Here is an 18,356-nt window from a genome sequence, read left to right on the forward strand (position 1 = left end):
AGCTGAGGGTCTTTTCAACCTGCAGTTTGTTCCTGTCCGAGACCAGCAGTGCTGAGTCATCTGCGAACAGGAACAAGTTGCAGTCACAAGCTGAAGTCATGTCGTTAACATATATTAGGAACAGTAAAGGCCCTAGTATGCTTCCTTGTGGGACGCCACAGCTCACTGGGAGGGGAGGGGACAGTGTTCCGTTCACCTCCACCATCTGTTCTCTCCCCTCTAGGTAGGATTGCATCCAGCTCACTGATGTGCTATCAAAACCAATAGCTTTAAGCTTGTTAACCAGTATGGAGTGGTTCACGGTGTCAAAAGCCTTTTGGAGGTCCAGCATGACCATGCCGCAGTATTTTCCAGCGTCCACCTCGTGTTTGATGTGGTCGCTCAAATAGAGGAGGCATGTGTCAGTGGAGTGGGATGTTCTGAAACCAGATTGGAACTCGTACAGCAATTTATTAGTGGCAAGATACTTTTCAACCTGTTCATAGACTATTTTTTCCATCACTTTCGAGATGGAGCTTAGAATAGAAATAGGGTGGTCTCTATGTAGATAGAGGTGGTCTCCCTATAGCCTGTGATATGAATGACAGGTCAATATGGGGTAGCGTCCTCAACCATCACTGACTCCATGTGGCTGATGTAATCCCAGAGCAAGACCCCCCCCCATGTTTACTCCTACAGGGCTGTGTGTGTGTGTGTGTGTGTGTGTGTGTGTGTGTGTGTGTGTGTGTGTGTGTGTGTGTGTGTGTGTGTGTGTGTGTGTGTGTGTGTGTGTGTGTGTGTGTGTGTGTGTGTGTGTGTGTGTGTGTGTGTGTGTGGGTGGGTGGGTGGGTGGGTGGGTGTGTGTGTGTGACCAAAATATGATAGTGGAATATAAGGATGAGATATTGCGAAGACCGTGTTCCTTTTTATGGTTGAAAACTGATTTTCGGAAAGAGGTTTACAGTTTCAAGGACTCAGGTTGGGGTTATAGGTTTAGGATTAAACATTTAGAAGTTATAGGTTTAGGGATTAGAGATGTATATATACCCAATTTACACTCAGTTTGCACCGGGAAATTGATGATCTACAAGTTCACATTAGGTACACTTTAGGCATATGGTTAAAATTGGCAATTAGAAATAAAATCTTAAAATGTTGATGCATTGGTGAAATATAAACATATCGTAAGTAACCCATTAAGACTTGAGGCCCATTCTACAAATGTCTTATGTTGCTATATATATAATATAATATATATATATATATATATATATATATATATATACATACATATATTTCAGTGGTGCTCAAACCTTTTCATGTCAAGGAACCCCAAAAGTATTTGTATTTGGCTGTGGAAAATATCTTGTTTCAGGGACCCCCAGAAGACAGATGGAGTTTCAATTAAAACTGTTCGCTTTAAAAATCATAATACTGTACATTTAAAGATGTGTACAAAGAATTTTATATTTTTAAATAGAAGATCCATGACTACAAGCTCATATTGTGGCACGAAGCTCGTTTATCTGCTATTTTTATATAGCCAAATTATAATTTAATAGTTAAAGTGGTTAATATCTAAAATGGCATAAATGCTTTACCGGTTTGAAGGGTATTATGAAACTGAGCCATAACATAATTATCTTTTCAAATGGGGGTCCGCTGGATAATATGTATAAATATGGGGGTCCATGCAAACGTTTGAGAACCACCGGGTGTAGGGAATGGTGTATTAGAAATGACCACAGGTGTCCAAATATTCATGTTTCTATATCCTGAGCCTCTAAATCCATGCGTATTAAGCAGCTCTGTTTGCACCCCCAAGACACTGACATGATGTCAGTGACGGCACTGCGGCTAAGGAAACGGCATCTAGGGTCCTGCATTTGTGGTTTGTTTCAGGATCTGTTTCACAAGACAACAACGACAAAGGGGAGGGGAGGGGGACAACTAATGACACTCCATGCCAAATTAGAGGAATATCTAATTTTAAATGTTAGGTTGATATAACTGAGCTATGAAAAAGCTGTGAAAACACTGCTCAGTTCACATATACGCACGCACACACGTGCACACACACGTGCACAGTGAAAACACTGCTTGGTTCACATACACGCACACACACTCGCATATGACTGTCCTATCTGGCAAGTGCAATATAGACTATGGGCAAACGCAATATGATATAGTATATATGCAATAGCATATGGGCAAGTGCAATAGTATATAGTATATAATATATTCCCCCATGGTCCCCTCCTACTGTTGATGAATTTGCATATTAATTTTATGATTGTGTGGTCCCCTTATTTTATCTTATCATTTTAACAGTGCATTAGAATATTTAATATTTATTAATGGATTGAGATGACTTGACTGGACTGGACTATGATGACGGACTAACAGTTTTATGCCATGAAGTTTTAGCCCCCTCAGTGTTTTTTTCGTTGTCTTTGCGTCCTCTCTTGATACTGTTATATGTTGTGCTGCACTAAACAGAATTTCGTTGTATGTCTCATACAGTGACAATAAAGATCTTATCTTATCTTATCTTATCTTATCTATCGGCTATTCGGTGCGCGGCATCGATAAGGTCTGTAGATGTGGCGTACGTACGGCATGGATTTGAACACAGAGTGGGCAATTCTTTCAACATAAAATGCATTCAAGTTCAGGAGAGTTCCAAAACACCAATTCCCTTGAATGCTGCTTTGGGAAAGGGGCATTAGCTTTTCTTTTACCATTATAGTAAAAGCTGCATTCGTGGTCTGGACTCTGGAGAGGGCATATGTTTTAGAGACAGGTAAAAGGGAAGGGGCTGCTCAAGCCCCCTTTGATGTCTGTGTGCACGTTCCTGACAACAGCCGATCTTCAAGCTCACAACGTGTCGTTATACAACACATTGTGAGCTTGTCGATTGTCTGTTTTTGGCGCGAGCAACCAAGTATAAATTTCGACCTGCCTTGACAGGTGGAGGTGAAATATTGTGGCGTCTGGGTGAAATAGTAATCACATTACCTCTCTCCGTATTCATTATGAATGACTCCATTCGAAGGCTTTACTGGCACTACTGTATTAATCAAGCTAAAGTGTGTTGACTTTTGTCTGCAATGCAAAATGTATAATGCTGACAGTTTGAATTTAGTTGGCTTATGACTGCACATATATTTTATTCAGTGTGATGAATGTGATTCCTTGTCTGGTACTACAAGTTGTTCCTGCCCTTTATGAACCTTTACAAATATTATTATTTGGGTGCTATTAATACTAGTGTAGTAGTGTGGAGCGATCAATAAACTATGTGGCATTGGAAAAAGGGTTGGAAAGGCTCAGTCTACTCTAAACCAGTGGTTCTTAAACCTTTCAGGTCGTGACCACCCAAAATAATCATTTGAACTGGGAAGCACTTGGAATTGAGGCATTACATTTAGTCTAATCTACATGCTCACAACACAAGCTGTGGCTAATTTTACAATTTCCCCCACTTTCTTGGGTAATATTTGACAATTTGGCCTTTATAGTATGGTTTGTTGATTAATGTTGACGCAGTAATGGTTTTATTAGCCTATTCATGTATTTCTTTTCTTTTCTAGAAATGTGAGGATACCCTGTGTAGTGTGTACACGTATACTGTATGTTGATGTTCTTACAGAATGAAAAACTATTACACAAATAAAATAGTATTAATAATCCTGTATAATTTTCCTATAGCCTCTCTAGTCCGCATGGTCATGTCATGAAAATAGGCAAACATTCGATGAAAATGGCCGTTCCATAAGCTCAACACATTGTAAGCTTGTCATTTTTTGGTCTGGGAAGAAATGTGTAGGCGGAAAACAAATGCACATGGCTTAGTATAGAACCCTGGGGGACAACAGGGTGGTTCAGCAGGACAAGAGGAGTCAAAGATTGATGGTGGAGATTCAGCTCAATTTGTGTTCTGGTTTTTATTCGTGTACCTTCTCCTCTCCCCCACAATTAATCACAAAGACGTGTCACATGTCTAATAATTAATATATTCATATTACATATCATAGTGACAATAATAATAATTATAATAATAAAAAACATTTCACAATACAAAAGACAGTTTAAATACGCAGATTTTCAAATCGCATGTCAAAGCCTTGATTCACGTTTTATTTTTATTTTTTACTTTTAACATGCATTTGAAATATAAAAATAGAATTCTGATTGCTTAAGTTTATATACATTACTTTTTTATAAATATAAGAATACAAATGTATTTTTAAAATACAAAGATAAATACAGTCACATAGTGTACATTGTGTACCAAACCAAGAAATTACATTATTATTAATTATTCTTTTTTGGATATTTAGCATTCACAAAACACATTTACGTTAGAAATGCAACTTTAACGACAATTGCAGGTCTCTCCTTCAGCGTTTGCTTTTCCTTCTGTTTGTTTGTTTCTTAATTTGTCTGTCCTCTCGCCACCCAGAATCCTTCACTCTTGGCCTAGGTCAGTGATTCTAAACCCCAAGGGGGACTTGCAAGTCTGTAACTCTGAGAGTTAAAAGGAGCCCTCTGCACATTTTCAACATTATCTTCATATAACTGGTCCTCACTCCTCACTAATGCTCATTTTATAGAATATAGATGCCACCATTTATGTCTACTCACACTGTGTCTCAGAGCAGGAGGCTGTGGACGGTTTGGAAACCACCAATTACATCATTGGTATAGGCACGTTTGATCATTTCAAACAAGATTTCAAACCTGTTTTCTTCGTAGTTTTTTTTGTTGTCCTTTTTTAAATTGATGCAAGAACAATGGCTTCCATTTCAGCATGCTATTTAGGAAGAGAAAGGCTGCGATTTCGATTAGCTTGGAACCCCCCTCGATTATGTCACTGGTAGGCAGCTTTCTGAACTGCCCTTAACCCACCAATGAGATAGTAGAGAGAAATGGAGTCATCTCACAATGAACATTAGTGAGGACCGCTACGGTTGAAAATGGGCGAAGAGCTCCTTTTAAAATAACACTAGTGTATTTTGGCCTTCCAAGAGATACAAACTAATACTAATAATAATAATATCAACCTGGGAGACCTAATAAAATTACTAAAAGTTGAGAATCACTGGTCTAGATAAATATGGCGTCTCTCCCCGGTATGGCGGGAGGCATGGCGGTCTGGAGAGCCAGGCAGGGTGGGGCTAAAGACAGACGATGCAACATGGACAGGATCTGTAGCTCACCGCTTCTCAAAGTGGGGTCCGGGGACCCCCAGGTGTCCTTCAGGAGTTACAGTTCTGTAACTGTGGGAATACAAATGTATTGACTACACTCTCTGAGTTAGTACTTTATAGTGTAGATTCGTATCTGCATATCAAGCTGGGCGTCCTTTGAAATGAAAAGGTTTTTGTTTCTTTTAGAACCAGTTTAACTCTGCCGGACGTCCTGTAGCAGTTTGTTGATTTCGGCCACCAGCTCGCTGGCGTCCATCAGCTCGTGGCGACTGTCGCTGCGCTTTCCCTGCAGGTGGCAGCCCAGCACCGAGTCGAAATCGTCCTCCTCATAGTTCTCAGGGATCTCCTCCATGGCGGGCAGCCACTTGGCCACCGGAGGCCCCTGGAGGGCCACCAGCACTTGGCCGGCTGGCATCGGCGCCCCGGACGGGACCAGGGGGGGCATCACCATTGGCTGCGGCGCCATCAGAGTGGGGCTGACCAGCGCGGTGAGAGGCTGGCACGACGACAGCCCGTTGCTGTTGTTGTGCTGCTTCATGAGCGGCAGGTTCTGGGGACTGTTCTTGGGCGCCTGCGGGTGGTTCTTGTGGCCCTGCGAGCTGAGCTTGGTGCTGGGCTTCAGGGTGTGGTAGATGCTGCTGCCGGGATTCTGGAAGTGAGTGTTGGCGGCCCACGCCGCCACCCCCTGCTGGTGGACGGAGGGGCTAGGCTTGCCGGGCAGGTGGCCCCGCCGGCGGTCCAGCGAGCCCGTCATGGGCAGGCCTACGCCGCTGCCCGCGCTGCCCTTCTGGACGCTCTCGTTGACCTGCGCCAGTTGTGGAAAAGCAATTTTGTACATTTACACAAAGACGTGAACGTGTCAGACGTGTGCTTCCGTTTTTCAATGCTTTATATTTCCACTCCACTATGTCTTACTTTTCACTCCACTAAAATGTTATGACAGCCTTCGTTATTATTACATACTAGACATACTAGATTACATAATAGATTTAGACTATTTTCACAAAATGTGCATTAACCACATATTTCATATTTTGCCCATTCAAAAACAGCTCACAACGTGTCGCATTGCGGGCTTGTAGATGTTCTATTATGTATTTAAACTATGAAATAGGACTTTCATAATAGCCAAAACACTTTCACTTTGTTAGTCAGTACAATGTCATGACAGTACTTTAGGCCTACTGATGTAAACATCCTCCATGCTGGACTTTCATAGTATTTCGTCGTATTGTTACTCCATAAGTTCGCACCAACAAGCACTTTTTTGCGAGTACTGACCTGAACGTAGGCGTCCAGGGACTGGGGCAGGAGGCGCTGGAACACGCTGCTCATCTCCGACAGCAGCGACGTCGTCCCGCACAGGTCCTCCTCGCCGCCCGTGCTGCCCCGCCGCCGGCCCCCTTCCTCCTCATCCTCCTCTTCCCGGCCGCCGTCGTTCCCGTCGCCGCCGGGGTCCTTGCCGAAGGTGGAGAAGCTCTGGTGGTTGCGGGCGGGGAGGAGTCCCCCGGCGTCCGTGCAGGGCTGCGGGATCTTCTCCTGCGACGCGCTGGCGTCTCCGCCACCACCCCCGGCTCCAGCCCCGGCCAGCCGGGTGGACTCCTCGCCCGGGATGTAGAGGTTACTGCGGTAGTCGGAGGAGGAGGACGCCGGGGAGGCCAGCGGAGGCATCCAACACTGGTCCGAGTGGCCAAGCACACGGCACTCCTCTGTGCACAGTTTCATAGCTGCAGAGAGACAGAGAGAGCAGGTCGTTAGGTATAGGGCAGTGTATCCTTCATCTCTGTACATTTTGGAAAGTAGCAGATCTACAAGCTGACAAGAGAGGCCAGGAACTGCTGCTTTTTAATCATTAGGCAAATCAGTCAGGTTATTCATCGAATAACCCAATGTGCCCAATGTGATGCTGCCCCTATAACCTGTGTGTGTGTGTGTGTGTGTGTGTGTGTGTGTGTGTGTGTGTGTGTGTGTGTGTGTGTGTGTGTGTGTGTGTGTGTGTGTGTGTGTGTGTGTGTGTGTGTGTGTGTGTGTGTGTGTGTGTGCGTGCATGCATGCGAGTGTGCGTGCGCGCAATGTGGTTTTGTCAGCACGCACACAAACGAGCTTTTCATCTGCCCTAAGATGTATTATAAATGTCCCTTTCATGTTAATGAGGGGATAATGAGGTCCCTCTGTAGCGGCGGGGAATACGTGCACGGCAGCCGCTCCTTTTTTTTAACGAAGGCTTTAAGTTGCCATATTTGATTTGTCTAATTTATTCTTCAGAGATTTTTCTATTTGAAGATTTAATATTGAATGGATGCGAGTTGAAAGGGAGGTGGGGGGGGGGGGACAAGGGCTTTTAAGAGGAGGAGCGGCTTTTTGAATGGCTAATACGCATTGATCTGCCTGGATGAATTGTCCCCTCCATGCTAAATACATTTGCAGGTAGCAAAGTCTCTCTCTCTCTCTCTCTCTCCTGCAGAGCAGTGCCTTTCAGACTAATTAGGGCAGATTTCCAGCATGTGCCCGGAGACAGTGGAGCGTTGCACCCACCAGAGAGAGTCAGTCAAATATTACCTTGATGGAAAAAGACTAGACATTGCCCTTTTTCTCATCTGTTCCTCTGTCTCTGTCTCTGGCCAATCGTCCGCTCATGTGGACTGCCCACACTCACCGCACACCGAGTATGAATTAGAAATCACATGACCTCATCGTTCTCCCTGCATGGCGTTGATTTAACCCGTTATACTGCATAAATGCGTCGCACGGCGGTTAGGGTTGGGATCCGGAACCCGAGGAACCGGGTCCAACATCTATGCACCGGAAATCCACTCCGTCACATTGGGAAACCGTTTCCCGAACCGGGTTTTTCTCACACCGTCAGAGCTGGTATATGTGGATTGTGGACTTCACGTCTGCTATATAATTCCAATGCCGGTGCTTCTCAAAACCAGGCACCACCATAACTCTCAGAGTGTACACCATGTGTACACTCTCAGAGTTACAGAACTGTAAGGGTCATTTAGTACCCCTCCAAGTAACACAGAATGTCCATAAGGCACTTTGAGAACCAATGAGGTATATAGGAATATATAGGAATCATTAAGGAAGCGGACCGCTACGAGGGTATCGTTAAGGAACCGGAGCAACGAGCAGCCCCCCTGTAATAACTAAGGACCCATGAATTGAACCGTGGCAAGAACCCCCCCTCCGTCTCTCTAGGCCTACCTCTTTGATCATTTGTCTGAATACAGAAACGGTACAAAGGGGGTTGCATTTTTATCTTGCTTTAGCCGTGAGATTGGGAACGGCTCTACGAGCCGTCGAGGAATAAAAGCCGACGGATCGGAAAAACACGGAGTCAGCAAACGCTGTCAACGTGGGGAGCTGATCTGCAAGCCGGGAGCAAGGCACGTACAGTAGTACAGTACAGTGGTGGGCGAAGGATTCAACCCCCAGGAGTCAAATACAGTATCTGCTGGTCAAATATCTACAAAGTTGTATTTGAGTTAAAGGACTTGCTTTTAATAGTCCTCAAGTATGCAAAAGTACATGGTTTACTTTTTTGAAGTAAAGTTTTTTGAAGGCTATTCGAAAGTGCAAATTGCAAAGTAGATTTCCTTTTTTAATGCGTTGCTGGATTTAAATTTAGAAATGTTCTAAAACAATTCAACATTTAAAGAAACATGTGTATGTTTGTGTGCAAGAAATGGAGTGGAGTCTACTACAGTAGTAGTAGTTTAGTTAAAGTTATAAGCTTCCCCAAAAACATGTACAAAAAAACAAACAGTACAATATGTGCTGTACTATGTGCCAATATCAAGCGTGTTCCAGTTATATCCTCACCACACACGCGTGTCTACTCCTCTGTCTCTCTCTCTCTGTCTGTCTATCTCTCTCTCTTTCTCTGTCTCTCTCTCTCTCTCTCGACCACATGGACCCCTACTCCCGCCATAATGACAGGCCACTGAATAAACTCCTGCCGCGCTGAGAGGCCTGTTTTCCTATATTGAAGTAAAAAGTACCTCAACATCTTTATTCAAGTACAGCACTTGAGTAAATGCACTTAGCGAATGGGTGGGGGTACGGTGGTATGGGGTCGGGGGGTTTGGAGGAAGGAGAAAGGTGAGAGGGCTGGAGGTGTAATTATACATTCAGTAAGGGTTTAATCACTATGCCCTGTCTCCCATGGCAACGCGAGGAGGCCACCCCATGGCAAAGGCAATTAGGTGGCACCCTGTCCTCAGACGCATGCATGCCGCGACTTCCTGTTTGGGTGGAGTGGCTAAAAGTGACGGTTTGGTTGGTGGAGAGGAGGCGGTGGGGGTAGGGGGGTAGGGGGGAGGGGAACAAGCAGAGCTGTGGTGCGCGTCAGGGAGGGTTGAAGCGTTAGCGATGAGATTGTCTGCTGAGTCTGGGCCGACTTTAATTGGGAGATAGCTCAATCGCCATGTTGAATGATGGCTGGAGGAAGATGGCTGGAGGAGAGGATGGGAGAGAGCAGGAGAGGAGACTAGGAGAGGAGACTAGGAGAGGAGACTAGGAGAGTGGCACTGGCTGATAAAGGAGGTGCAGCAGTGTGCAACCGGTGTAATGATGGCTGCGGCTGGTGTTGGGACACGCGCGTGTGTGTGTGTGCGCGCGCGTGTGTGTGTGTGTGAGTGAACAAGCCTGCAGTCTATTATTGTGTGAAAGCCTTGCACTTCCTTTAAGCACTGCAACATTTTGTCTTGAGATGCAGGTTCAGTACACTTGTTAGTAGTTTCCTCCATTTGGTGCTAACCAAAGCCAACTGACACCGAACGAGCGTTTTAATCCATTTCAGTTTTGGCGTGGAAAGAGAGAGCGCCAATGCTCCATATCACAAAAGGAATCCCCAGGGGTCCTTTGGGGGGGACCACTTTAACCATTATTTTATTCTTTGGCTATTTAAAAATAGCAGATATAGCATAGAATTTTCTTTCATTAGTAATATGTTCCCTGGAAAAAGATATTGTGGTGGTTCCTTGACATGAAAATGTTTTAGATAGTAATATTTGGTTTTCATTTTGTTTTTTGAAAATGTCACATTGTTTTCAAAAGAGCAATCTATGACATGCCCATAACAGGGACCCCAGGCTATGACATGCCCATAACAGGGACCCCAGGCGTATAGCGGTGAAGCTATCTCATGACTCCTGTGTGTAATCGGCGATTCCCTGTGACGTCTTTTGGCCATCCCCATGTGACCTGCGGGAGCGCAACAAACACGGCGTATAACGAGAGCTCTGCTGTCGGATTCTAGTCTATGGTCGGGAGGTGACGCCAGAGAAACATGATGAAATGCTCGAGGGAGGGAGGTGTGTGTGTGTGTGTGTGTTTCTCACTCAACAGTAAACAAACCAACTTACAGTATAAGTGTATACCGTTTGTCTGCACATTTCTAAATGTAATGACTTTTAAGACCTAGTTTTTAATACCAAATTGGCCAAATTGTCAAATGTTATGACACGAGGTGTTGCAAGGCGTTGTGAGCTTGTAGATTGACTATTTTCACAATATTAATCTGTGGAACCGAGTCAAACTAAAATGTAATGCCTACAAATCCACTACCCTTGTCAGGGTAGTGATGGGGGGGTGTAGTGTACCTGTGTGGCCTCTGTGGTGGTGGCCGTCCAGCGGGTAGAGTTCGGTGAAGCCCTCCCCCAGCAGCAGACGGTCCATGGGTGACTCCCTGCCCGGGTCATAGTCGCTGTCCCCAGCCTCACTGTCGCCGCGCCCGCTGTCCTTCAGGCTAAACTTATCCATCTCATTCAAGGCATATCTGGAGAGAGAGAGATGGAGAGAGAGAGAGAGACACAGCGGGATTTTGAGAGAGAGAGAGAGAGAGAGAGAGACAGCGGGATTGAGAGAGAGAGAGAGAGAGAGAGAGATGGAGAGAGAGAGAGAGAGAGAGAGAGAGAGAGAGAGGGAGAGAGAGAGAGAGAGAGCAAAAGAGAGATCTGGTTAAATCTCCAAAATGTGATTGGTCGATCGTCAGGCATTAATATCATCAAACGGTCGAGGTCTTATTCCACACTGTCGATTGGGGTGGAGAGTGGAATAAGACTGCGCGGCGAGAGGCAGCGCTTAGCGGAAGAGGTTTTGCATGAAATTATGCAAATGAGCTGAGAAATGTAAAGTTATTAAGCTTGGGGTGTTTGACTCTGCACCTCGAGGCGGCGGAACGTGTGAGCTTTCAAAGAACACATGGGGGGGGGGGGGGGGGGGGGGGGGATGCGGCAGAGTTTATGCAAAGAACATGTGTGACATTACCCACAAATACCACTCGGGTACCACTCTGCCGTTATGTCGTGTGTGTGTTCACTTGCATTACTACACTTCATGTCAGGACAAAATGTCCCCACAAGTATAGTAGAATTTGAGAAATAGACATTGTGGGGACAGCTTTCCTATAGTCCATCACTAGACCGACCAGGAAACAATGGTTGCTTTATGGTCAGTTAAGCTTGGGTTAAGTATACCCATTCAGAGTTATGCCTGATCAATAGGCCTACTACCTATAGTTGCAGGCCGGCCGAAAATAGGCTGTAGATCGCCTGTGGATCGATGGTTATAAATGACAAATGTGCAAAATGACATTCATAAACTCACTGTTCTAAAACACTGATGTCCTCACAAGTATAGTAACAGCCCTGTGTGTGTGTGTGTGTGTGTGTGTGTGTGTGTGTGTGTGTGTGTGTGTGTGTGTGTGTGTGTGTGTGTGTGTGTGTGTGTGTGTGTGTGTGTGTGTGTGTGTGTGTGTGTGTGTGTGTGTGTGTGTGTGTGTGTGTGTGTGTGCGCGTGCATGCGTGTTGTTTACCTGTAGCTCCTAGTATATTTGTTGCCTCTGAAACTTGGCCTGGGCTGGTACTGGCCCTGATGAAGCATGGACAATAGCTGTGAGACTTGCTACAATCCACAAAGAAAGACAAAAGGAAGACGAAAGAAAAGAACAACAAAACAAAAACAAACAAAAAAAGGAAAAACAAAAAAAAGGAAAGGAAAGGAAGGGGAAAAAATGGAAGAGGGGAAAATGAATTGTGATGGAGGCAAGACAAGGCAAAGCCACACGACAATGTTGGGGGTGCATGGTGCTTTTTTGTGGGGTGGGGGATAGGTTGGGGGGTTTGGTGAGGGGAGGGGAGGGTTCTGCTGAATTATGAGGTCAACAAAAATATGGCACAAAGGGCTGAAGGTAACGGAATAATGGAGGGCGAGGGATACAATTCAGAACAGTGCTGCTGAATAATATTTTGCATGATGTCATACAAGTAACATTACATCAAAATCTGCTCTGTAACAAGTGATTAACAGATTATATAACATTTACTAATAGATCCACAGGTATGGATAAAATCATGCTTAATTTAGGTTTAATTGTTATGATAATGTAATGGCGGTTAAGTGACGGTGTCATGCACCAGAAATAGCCAACATATATAAGCACACAGTGTGTTGCGGATGGGCTACTTTTGTCGTGTGACACCGTCATACACCACAGTAAGAGCCGAGGCTTTAAATGTAACGTCAACGTGTCTATGCGTGCGGGAATCTGAACCAGTAAACATTCTGTCTCTTACCTCCACGGGGGGCGTGGCGTGGGCCAGCTCCAGTGCAAAGTTCTCCGCCACATGATTGGAGGAAATTGTGACCAGGCTGTTGAGCGACTGGCGGCTGTGGTGGCTCTGCCGGCTGCCCATGGTGCCGCCCCGCTCCGGCAGTGCGGGCGAGGGCGAGGCGGAGGGCGAGCAGCGGCCCGGGTGGTGCGCCCGCACGGGCAGCGCGCCGTTGACGGTCGGCACCAGCGTGATGTCGCCCTTGTGGATCTGCCGCGCGGGCTTCTTGGGGTGGTTCTGGTAGCTGCTCTCTGCCACGCGGCAGTTGTAGTTGTGGCGAGGGTCCTTCTTTTGCCCGCGGCCGCAGCGCGCCGTGGCGAACATGACCATGACCACCAGCAGCAGGGCGCACACGGCGCCCAGCGAGATGATGACGATGAGCGAGAGGTCGAGTGGTGGCTGGCTGGAGCCGGTCGGGTGCAAGGGGGGGAGGACGTCCATGTTCTCCTGCAGCGAGAGCCGTAGGACGGCCGAGGTGGAGAGGCGAGAGGAGCCCCGGTCCTGCACCTCTACCCGGATCTCCAGCACGTCCCTGGGAGCAGAGGAAGTAACAGTTAATAATGGAGCTTAGTCGATTTAATTGATTTAATTTAATTGATCAATAGTGTATGATTTATTAAAATAATCGATTCATAATCGATCCCTATTTTGGGCAAGTGATTATAACTGATCTAGAAGCTCATGTGTCACAATTGTGATGTGTTGTGAGCTTGTAGATCTGTTCATTTCATTATTTTGGTATACGGATTCATTTTTCCCCCTTCAATATAACAAAAACACTCTTCTTGGTTGTTTGTTTAATCATAAAATGAATCAATATAATACCTGGGAACCTGTTCCAGGCTGGCATTGGTCCGTAGCTCGCAGCGTCGTGCATCCATAGCAAACAGCCCGTCCTCGTTGCCTCCCGCGATGGCGCAGCTGAGCTCGCCGTTGGCGCCGGCATCGCGGTCGGTTGCCCGGATGGCGGCGACCAGCTGGCCGGGCGAGGCGTACCTCCAGACCTGGAGCTCGGCGGTGTGGTTGCGCAGGGACGGCGAGTGGATGACCGGCGCGTTGTCGTTCTCGTCCAGCACCGTCAGCAGGACGCTGGTGTTGACCGAGAGGGACGGGTTGCCGCCGTCGCGGCCCTGCACGGTGAAGGCCACACGGCTGATGTCCTCGTGGTCGAAGCTGCGCAGGGCGTAGATGGCACCATTGGACGGGTCGATGGTGACGTAGGTGGAGATGGGGCTCCCCTGGATCAGGGTGTCCACAATGGTGTAGGTGACCTGGCCGTTGGTGCCCAGGTCTGGGTCCGACGCCACCACCGTCATCAGGTAGGCGCCGGGGGAGTTGTTCTCCGAGCGGAAGACCTCGTAGCGGTCCTTCTCGAAGCGTGGTGGATTGTCGTTCTCGTCCAGCACCTGGACGGTGAAGTGTTTGATGGTGGACAGGCTGGGTGAGCCCCTGTCCTCGGCGATGACTGTCAGGCTGTACTCAGACCTCTTCTCGCGGTCCAGCGACACGTTGGTGAGGATCATGTAGTTCTTCTCGTAGGTCTTCTGGAGCCGGAAGTGGCCGTGGCCGTGCAGGCGGCACACCACCTCGCCGTTGGGCCCGGCGTCGCTGTCGTCCACACGGACCAGCGCGATGAAGGTGTCAACGGGCGCGCCCTCCGAGATGTAGGCCACCTCCTCCTTGCCCGGGGTCATCAGGTTGATGTTGATCTCGGGTTTGTTGTCGTTCACGTCCACCACCTTCACCACGATCTTGCACAGGCCTGCGATGGAGTTGGGCCCCATGTCCATGGCCTGAACGTCCAGCTCATAGCTAGACGTGGTCTCATAGTCCACCCTCTTTATAAGAGTGATGTGGCCAGTTTCCGGGTTGATCTTAAACGTTTCCAAAATCTTCGGCGAGACGTGGCTGCTGAAGGAGTAGACAATTTTCCCATTAGTGCCCTCGTCCGGATCTGTGGCATTCAGGTCGATAATCAGAGTCCCGAGCGGCGAGTTTTCCAGCAAATTGATCACGTATGCCTGCTCGTCAAAGCTCGGGCTGTTGTCGTTGGAGTCGGAGACGCTGATCTTGAGCAGAGTGGAGCCCGACTTGGGGGGAACGCCGTTGTCCGAGGCGGTCAGCTGCAGCTGGTAGCTGGACTGCACCTCGCGGTCCAGCTCCCGCATCACCACCAGCTCGGCGTACTTGGCCCCGTCGGTGCGCGTCCGCACGTCGATCTTGAAGAAGTTGTTGGGCGTCAGTGCGTACGTGTGCAGCGCGTTGTCCCCGACGTCGGGGTCAGCGGCGGCGTCCAGCGGCACGCGCGTCCCCACCGCCGCGCTCTCGGAGATCTCCACGGGGATGATGGAGCGCGAGAAGTGCGGCGAGTTGTCGTTGATGTCCAGCACCTCCACCTCGACGTGAAACAGCTGCAGGTACTCGGTGGGCAGCGTCACCACGTCGAACTCCACCGAGCAGTTGAGGTTCTTCTCGCAGAGTCGCTCGCGGTCGATCTTGGTTCCGATGCTGATCTCGCCGTCCTCCTCGCGCACTAGCAGGAACGGCGTGTTGCCCCGCTGCATCGCGCGGAACCGGAACGACAGGGAGCCGGGCAGTTTGGACAGGACGCCCGCGACGTCCTCCTTTAGCCGCGCGATGACCGTGCCCACTTTCTGCTCCTCGTAAACTTTGTATTTTAAATTCTTGCCGGTGGCTCCGTGCAAAACGGCGAGCAGAAATAGCAGTGCGATGGAAAATACATTCCCTTTGGTGTGGCGGTGGTTCGTTTTCTCCCCCATCTTCAGCCCTCGGACCAGGGCGATATTTCCACAGAGAATCAACAGAAAAGAAAATGGGAGGAAAATAAATAAGTCGATTCTCAAAAGTCTGGCATCTTAAAATCCGTCCCGTTTAGTCACTGCCGTGCCGTCAGAAACAAAAGTGGCGATGGGGTGCAAATGGAAAACCCCGCAGTTTGATGCAGATTATGCCCCCCTCCCCAAAAAAGTCCTCCTTATTCGGTTCCAGTTTCCACGACAGAACCCTCTAAAACTCGGGTCGCGGTGATGTTGTCGTCTGTCGTGGACGGAGCTGTTGCGTATAGCTCCACATGCGTCCGTCGCCCCTTGTGTGTGAGTGAATGAGTGAGAGTGTGCCTGAAAAGGCGCAGCGCTCTGTCTGTGTGTGCGCGCGGCGCGCGTGTCAAGCGCGCGTGTGCCTGTGTGTGTGTATTGAGCGTGCGTTTCTGTGTGAGTGTCTGCGCCCAAGCCGTGCGCACTGCTCTGTCGAGGTCCTCCTGTCTGTCTGTCTGTCTGTCTCTCTCTCTCTAAAATTCTCTTCTCTTTGCCCGCCCCGCACCCAAACTGCGTCTCCTTTTCCTCGACTCACACAAAAACATTCCCCCACCTCTCCTCTCTCTCTCCTCCCCCGCCCCCTCCCACTACCCCCTTTAAATCAAGTGAAAGACCCCTTCCTTTCCTTCGGTGTCCAGTGGCAGCACAGAGGGACTATTGATGGCGGCAGAAGCCGGGGTGGAGGAGGCAGGGGACCGTTCCTCCTCCCCATCTCTCCTTTTCTCAGGGAGGAAAGACCCCGGTATTAAAAAAAAAGTGTGCCACAACAATGGGGCCAGAGGGAGGAATTATTCTCTGGGAGCTCAACTTTAAAACATGGACATAAGATTGACCCGGAGCCAGCCGCCGCGCAGCCCCGCCATTGTTGTGAAGCAATTCACAGCGTGTGCCAACTGCGTCCCCTTTTGTACACGAGTGCAAAACACAAAGTTGTCAAACCCTTATAATACCTATAGAAAAGTAGAAAACCCGCCAGCAAGTATAGGCTATTTTCTGTTACTGTGCGTGCGTTCATGCATTGGGACACATGCAATATCCCCGTGCAGCCTTATGATAATTGGATGATATAGATAGTATAGGTTCTCAAACATGTTTCATTTCAAGGACACCCCCCCCCCCCCCATTTATATAGGTATATTTTGCTGTGGACCCCCCCCCCATTTGAATGATTTGATAACATTTTTAGCCCAGTACCCTCAAGAGAAAATGTGTCAACATTTGTTACAGTTTTTTCAAATATAGCTGAAAAATAAGTGTTTCAACTTGATCCGTTTAGTTGGGGACCCCCAGTCCCCACTTTGAGAACCAGTGGAATAATTGCAGCAAACTGTATGACCTGCATGCAGCCAAGCCAGCCAAACCCAGCAGACTAATATGCCAAATGAGATGCACCTTTGTCAAAAATGAATGCAAAGCTATTTTGGGATCGATGACAATTATAATGTAGGCTATAAGATTGAGGAGTTCAGTCACACGGTTTTTTTTTACTTTTATATCTCAATCCGACGTCAGTCGCGAAATTCGAGAATGAAACACAGACATTTCATGTCATGAGTGTCAGAGTCATTGGTCATTGTGTTTTTCACCCCTTCAGGCTCAATGAATGCGCGCCTTGCTGGCGGGTCGCGGGCCCCAACCACCCCCCCCCCCCCCCCCCACACACACACACACACACACAATGTGTGCACAATACCACTTTACGACCTCACATCCACTGATCCGCGGGGCCAAATTAGCATCCTGAAAACTTCAACTGGCGCGCAGAGAGAGCAAACACAACACACACACGCAACTGGAGCTTATATGGCATTGGGCGCGCAGCGCACCACCACACCATCTGGCGAGAGCTTTTCAGACGGACCCAAACCTATAATTACATCAATTCAGACCCTGTCTGTCCAGCCCAGCTTGAGGAACACCAAGACCCAATTAGCTGGTTATCTACAGAGGAGGGTATTAGATCTGTGATGTGATATTATAGTATATACGTTGCTGTCGGCCGGGCAGAAACCTCTTATATCCGCGCGCGCGTGTGTGTGTGTGTGTACCCCTTATTAATGTCCCATACTTTCATATCATATAGCATCACACAAAAGCATCAAAAGTTTTTTTGAAAGTGAGGTTTCCACCCATCAGAGACACTAGCCTATCTTAGATCTAATCGGTGCTCTTGGCTTGCCTTCAAAAACCATTGTGCATTCATATTTCTACCCATTCAGAAACTGATTGGTTTTGGATTATATATAAGCTTCACTGATAGTCTATAAGCTTGTGCAATGCATCATGTCCAACACCATGCATGCACATCATAACAGTCTATGGTTGGTATATAATATGGGTATCTAAAAAGGGTCGCATTGCTTTAGACGGGTCTGCATTTTAAATTCCTCGAGTGACTCGTGGGAACAGGCAGGAGAGGAGAGAGAAGAGCCATCTGTTTCATGGACATCGATTCCTTCCTGTGCAGATATAGCTGCTCACACGCTCTGAATTGTTTAAAGAAGTCTCGTGCATGCTCCCTCCCTCCCCTCCCGAAAATAATAGATCTACAAGCGTCAAACGCCGGCACAGCAACGCGTTTGTATATTGCAGATCTGTTCTTTTTTGGGAAGAGAGCAAGCGAAATCACAGGACGCACATGTATACTCATAGCCTATGAACATAATGGAATAATTATTTCACCATGACTCGCCTAAAAGATAAAGGGACAA

General features: G+C 47.6%; 1 protein-coding gene across 2 annotated transcripts; it reads right to left on the minus strand.

Moving 5' to 3' along the window:
- Nucleotides 1–3,907: 3,907 nt before the first annotated feature.
- On the minus strand, nt 3,908–16,071 carry pcdh18b (protocadherin 18b). 2 transcript variants are annotated; one of them, XM_083786109.1, is made up of 6 exons: nt 13,637–16,071; nt 12,776–13,343; nt 12,016–12,071; nt 10,802–10,977; nt 6,474–6,919; nt 3,908–5,997 (listed from the first exon to the last, which is right to left on the minus strand). In XM_083786109.1, exons 1-6 carry the CDS (start codon nt 15,589–15,591, stop codon nt 5,386–5,388), a joined length of 3,813 nt encoding a protein of 1,270 aa, XP_083642235.1. In that variant the 5' UTR covers nt 15,592–16,071; the 3' UTR covers nt 3,908–5,385. The 2 variants fall into 2 exon arrangements, with proteins under 2 accessions (XP_083642235.1, XP_083642234.1); XM_083786108.1 differs by having other exon boundaries at nt 12,016–12,104.
- Between the last annotated feature and the right edge of the window lie 2,285 nt (nt 16,072–18,356).

Source organism: Protomyctophum parallelum (genome assembly GCF_964188405.1).
Source record: "Protomyctophum parallelum genome assembly, chromosome: 16".
Classification (NCBI taxonomy): domain Eukaryota; kingdom Metazoa; phylum Chordata; class Actinopteri; order Myctophiformes; family Myctophidae; genus Protomyctophum; species Protomyctophum parallelum.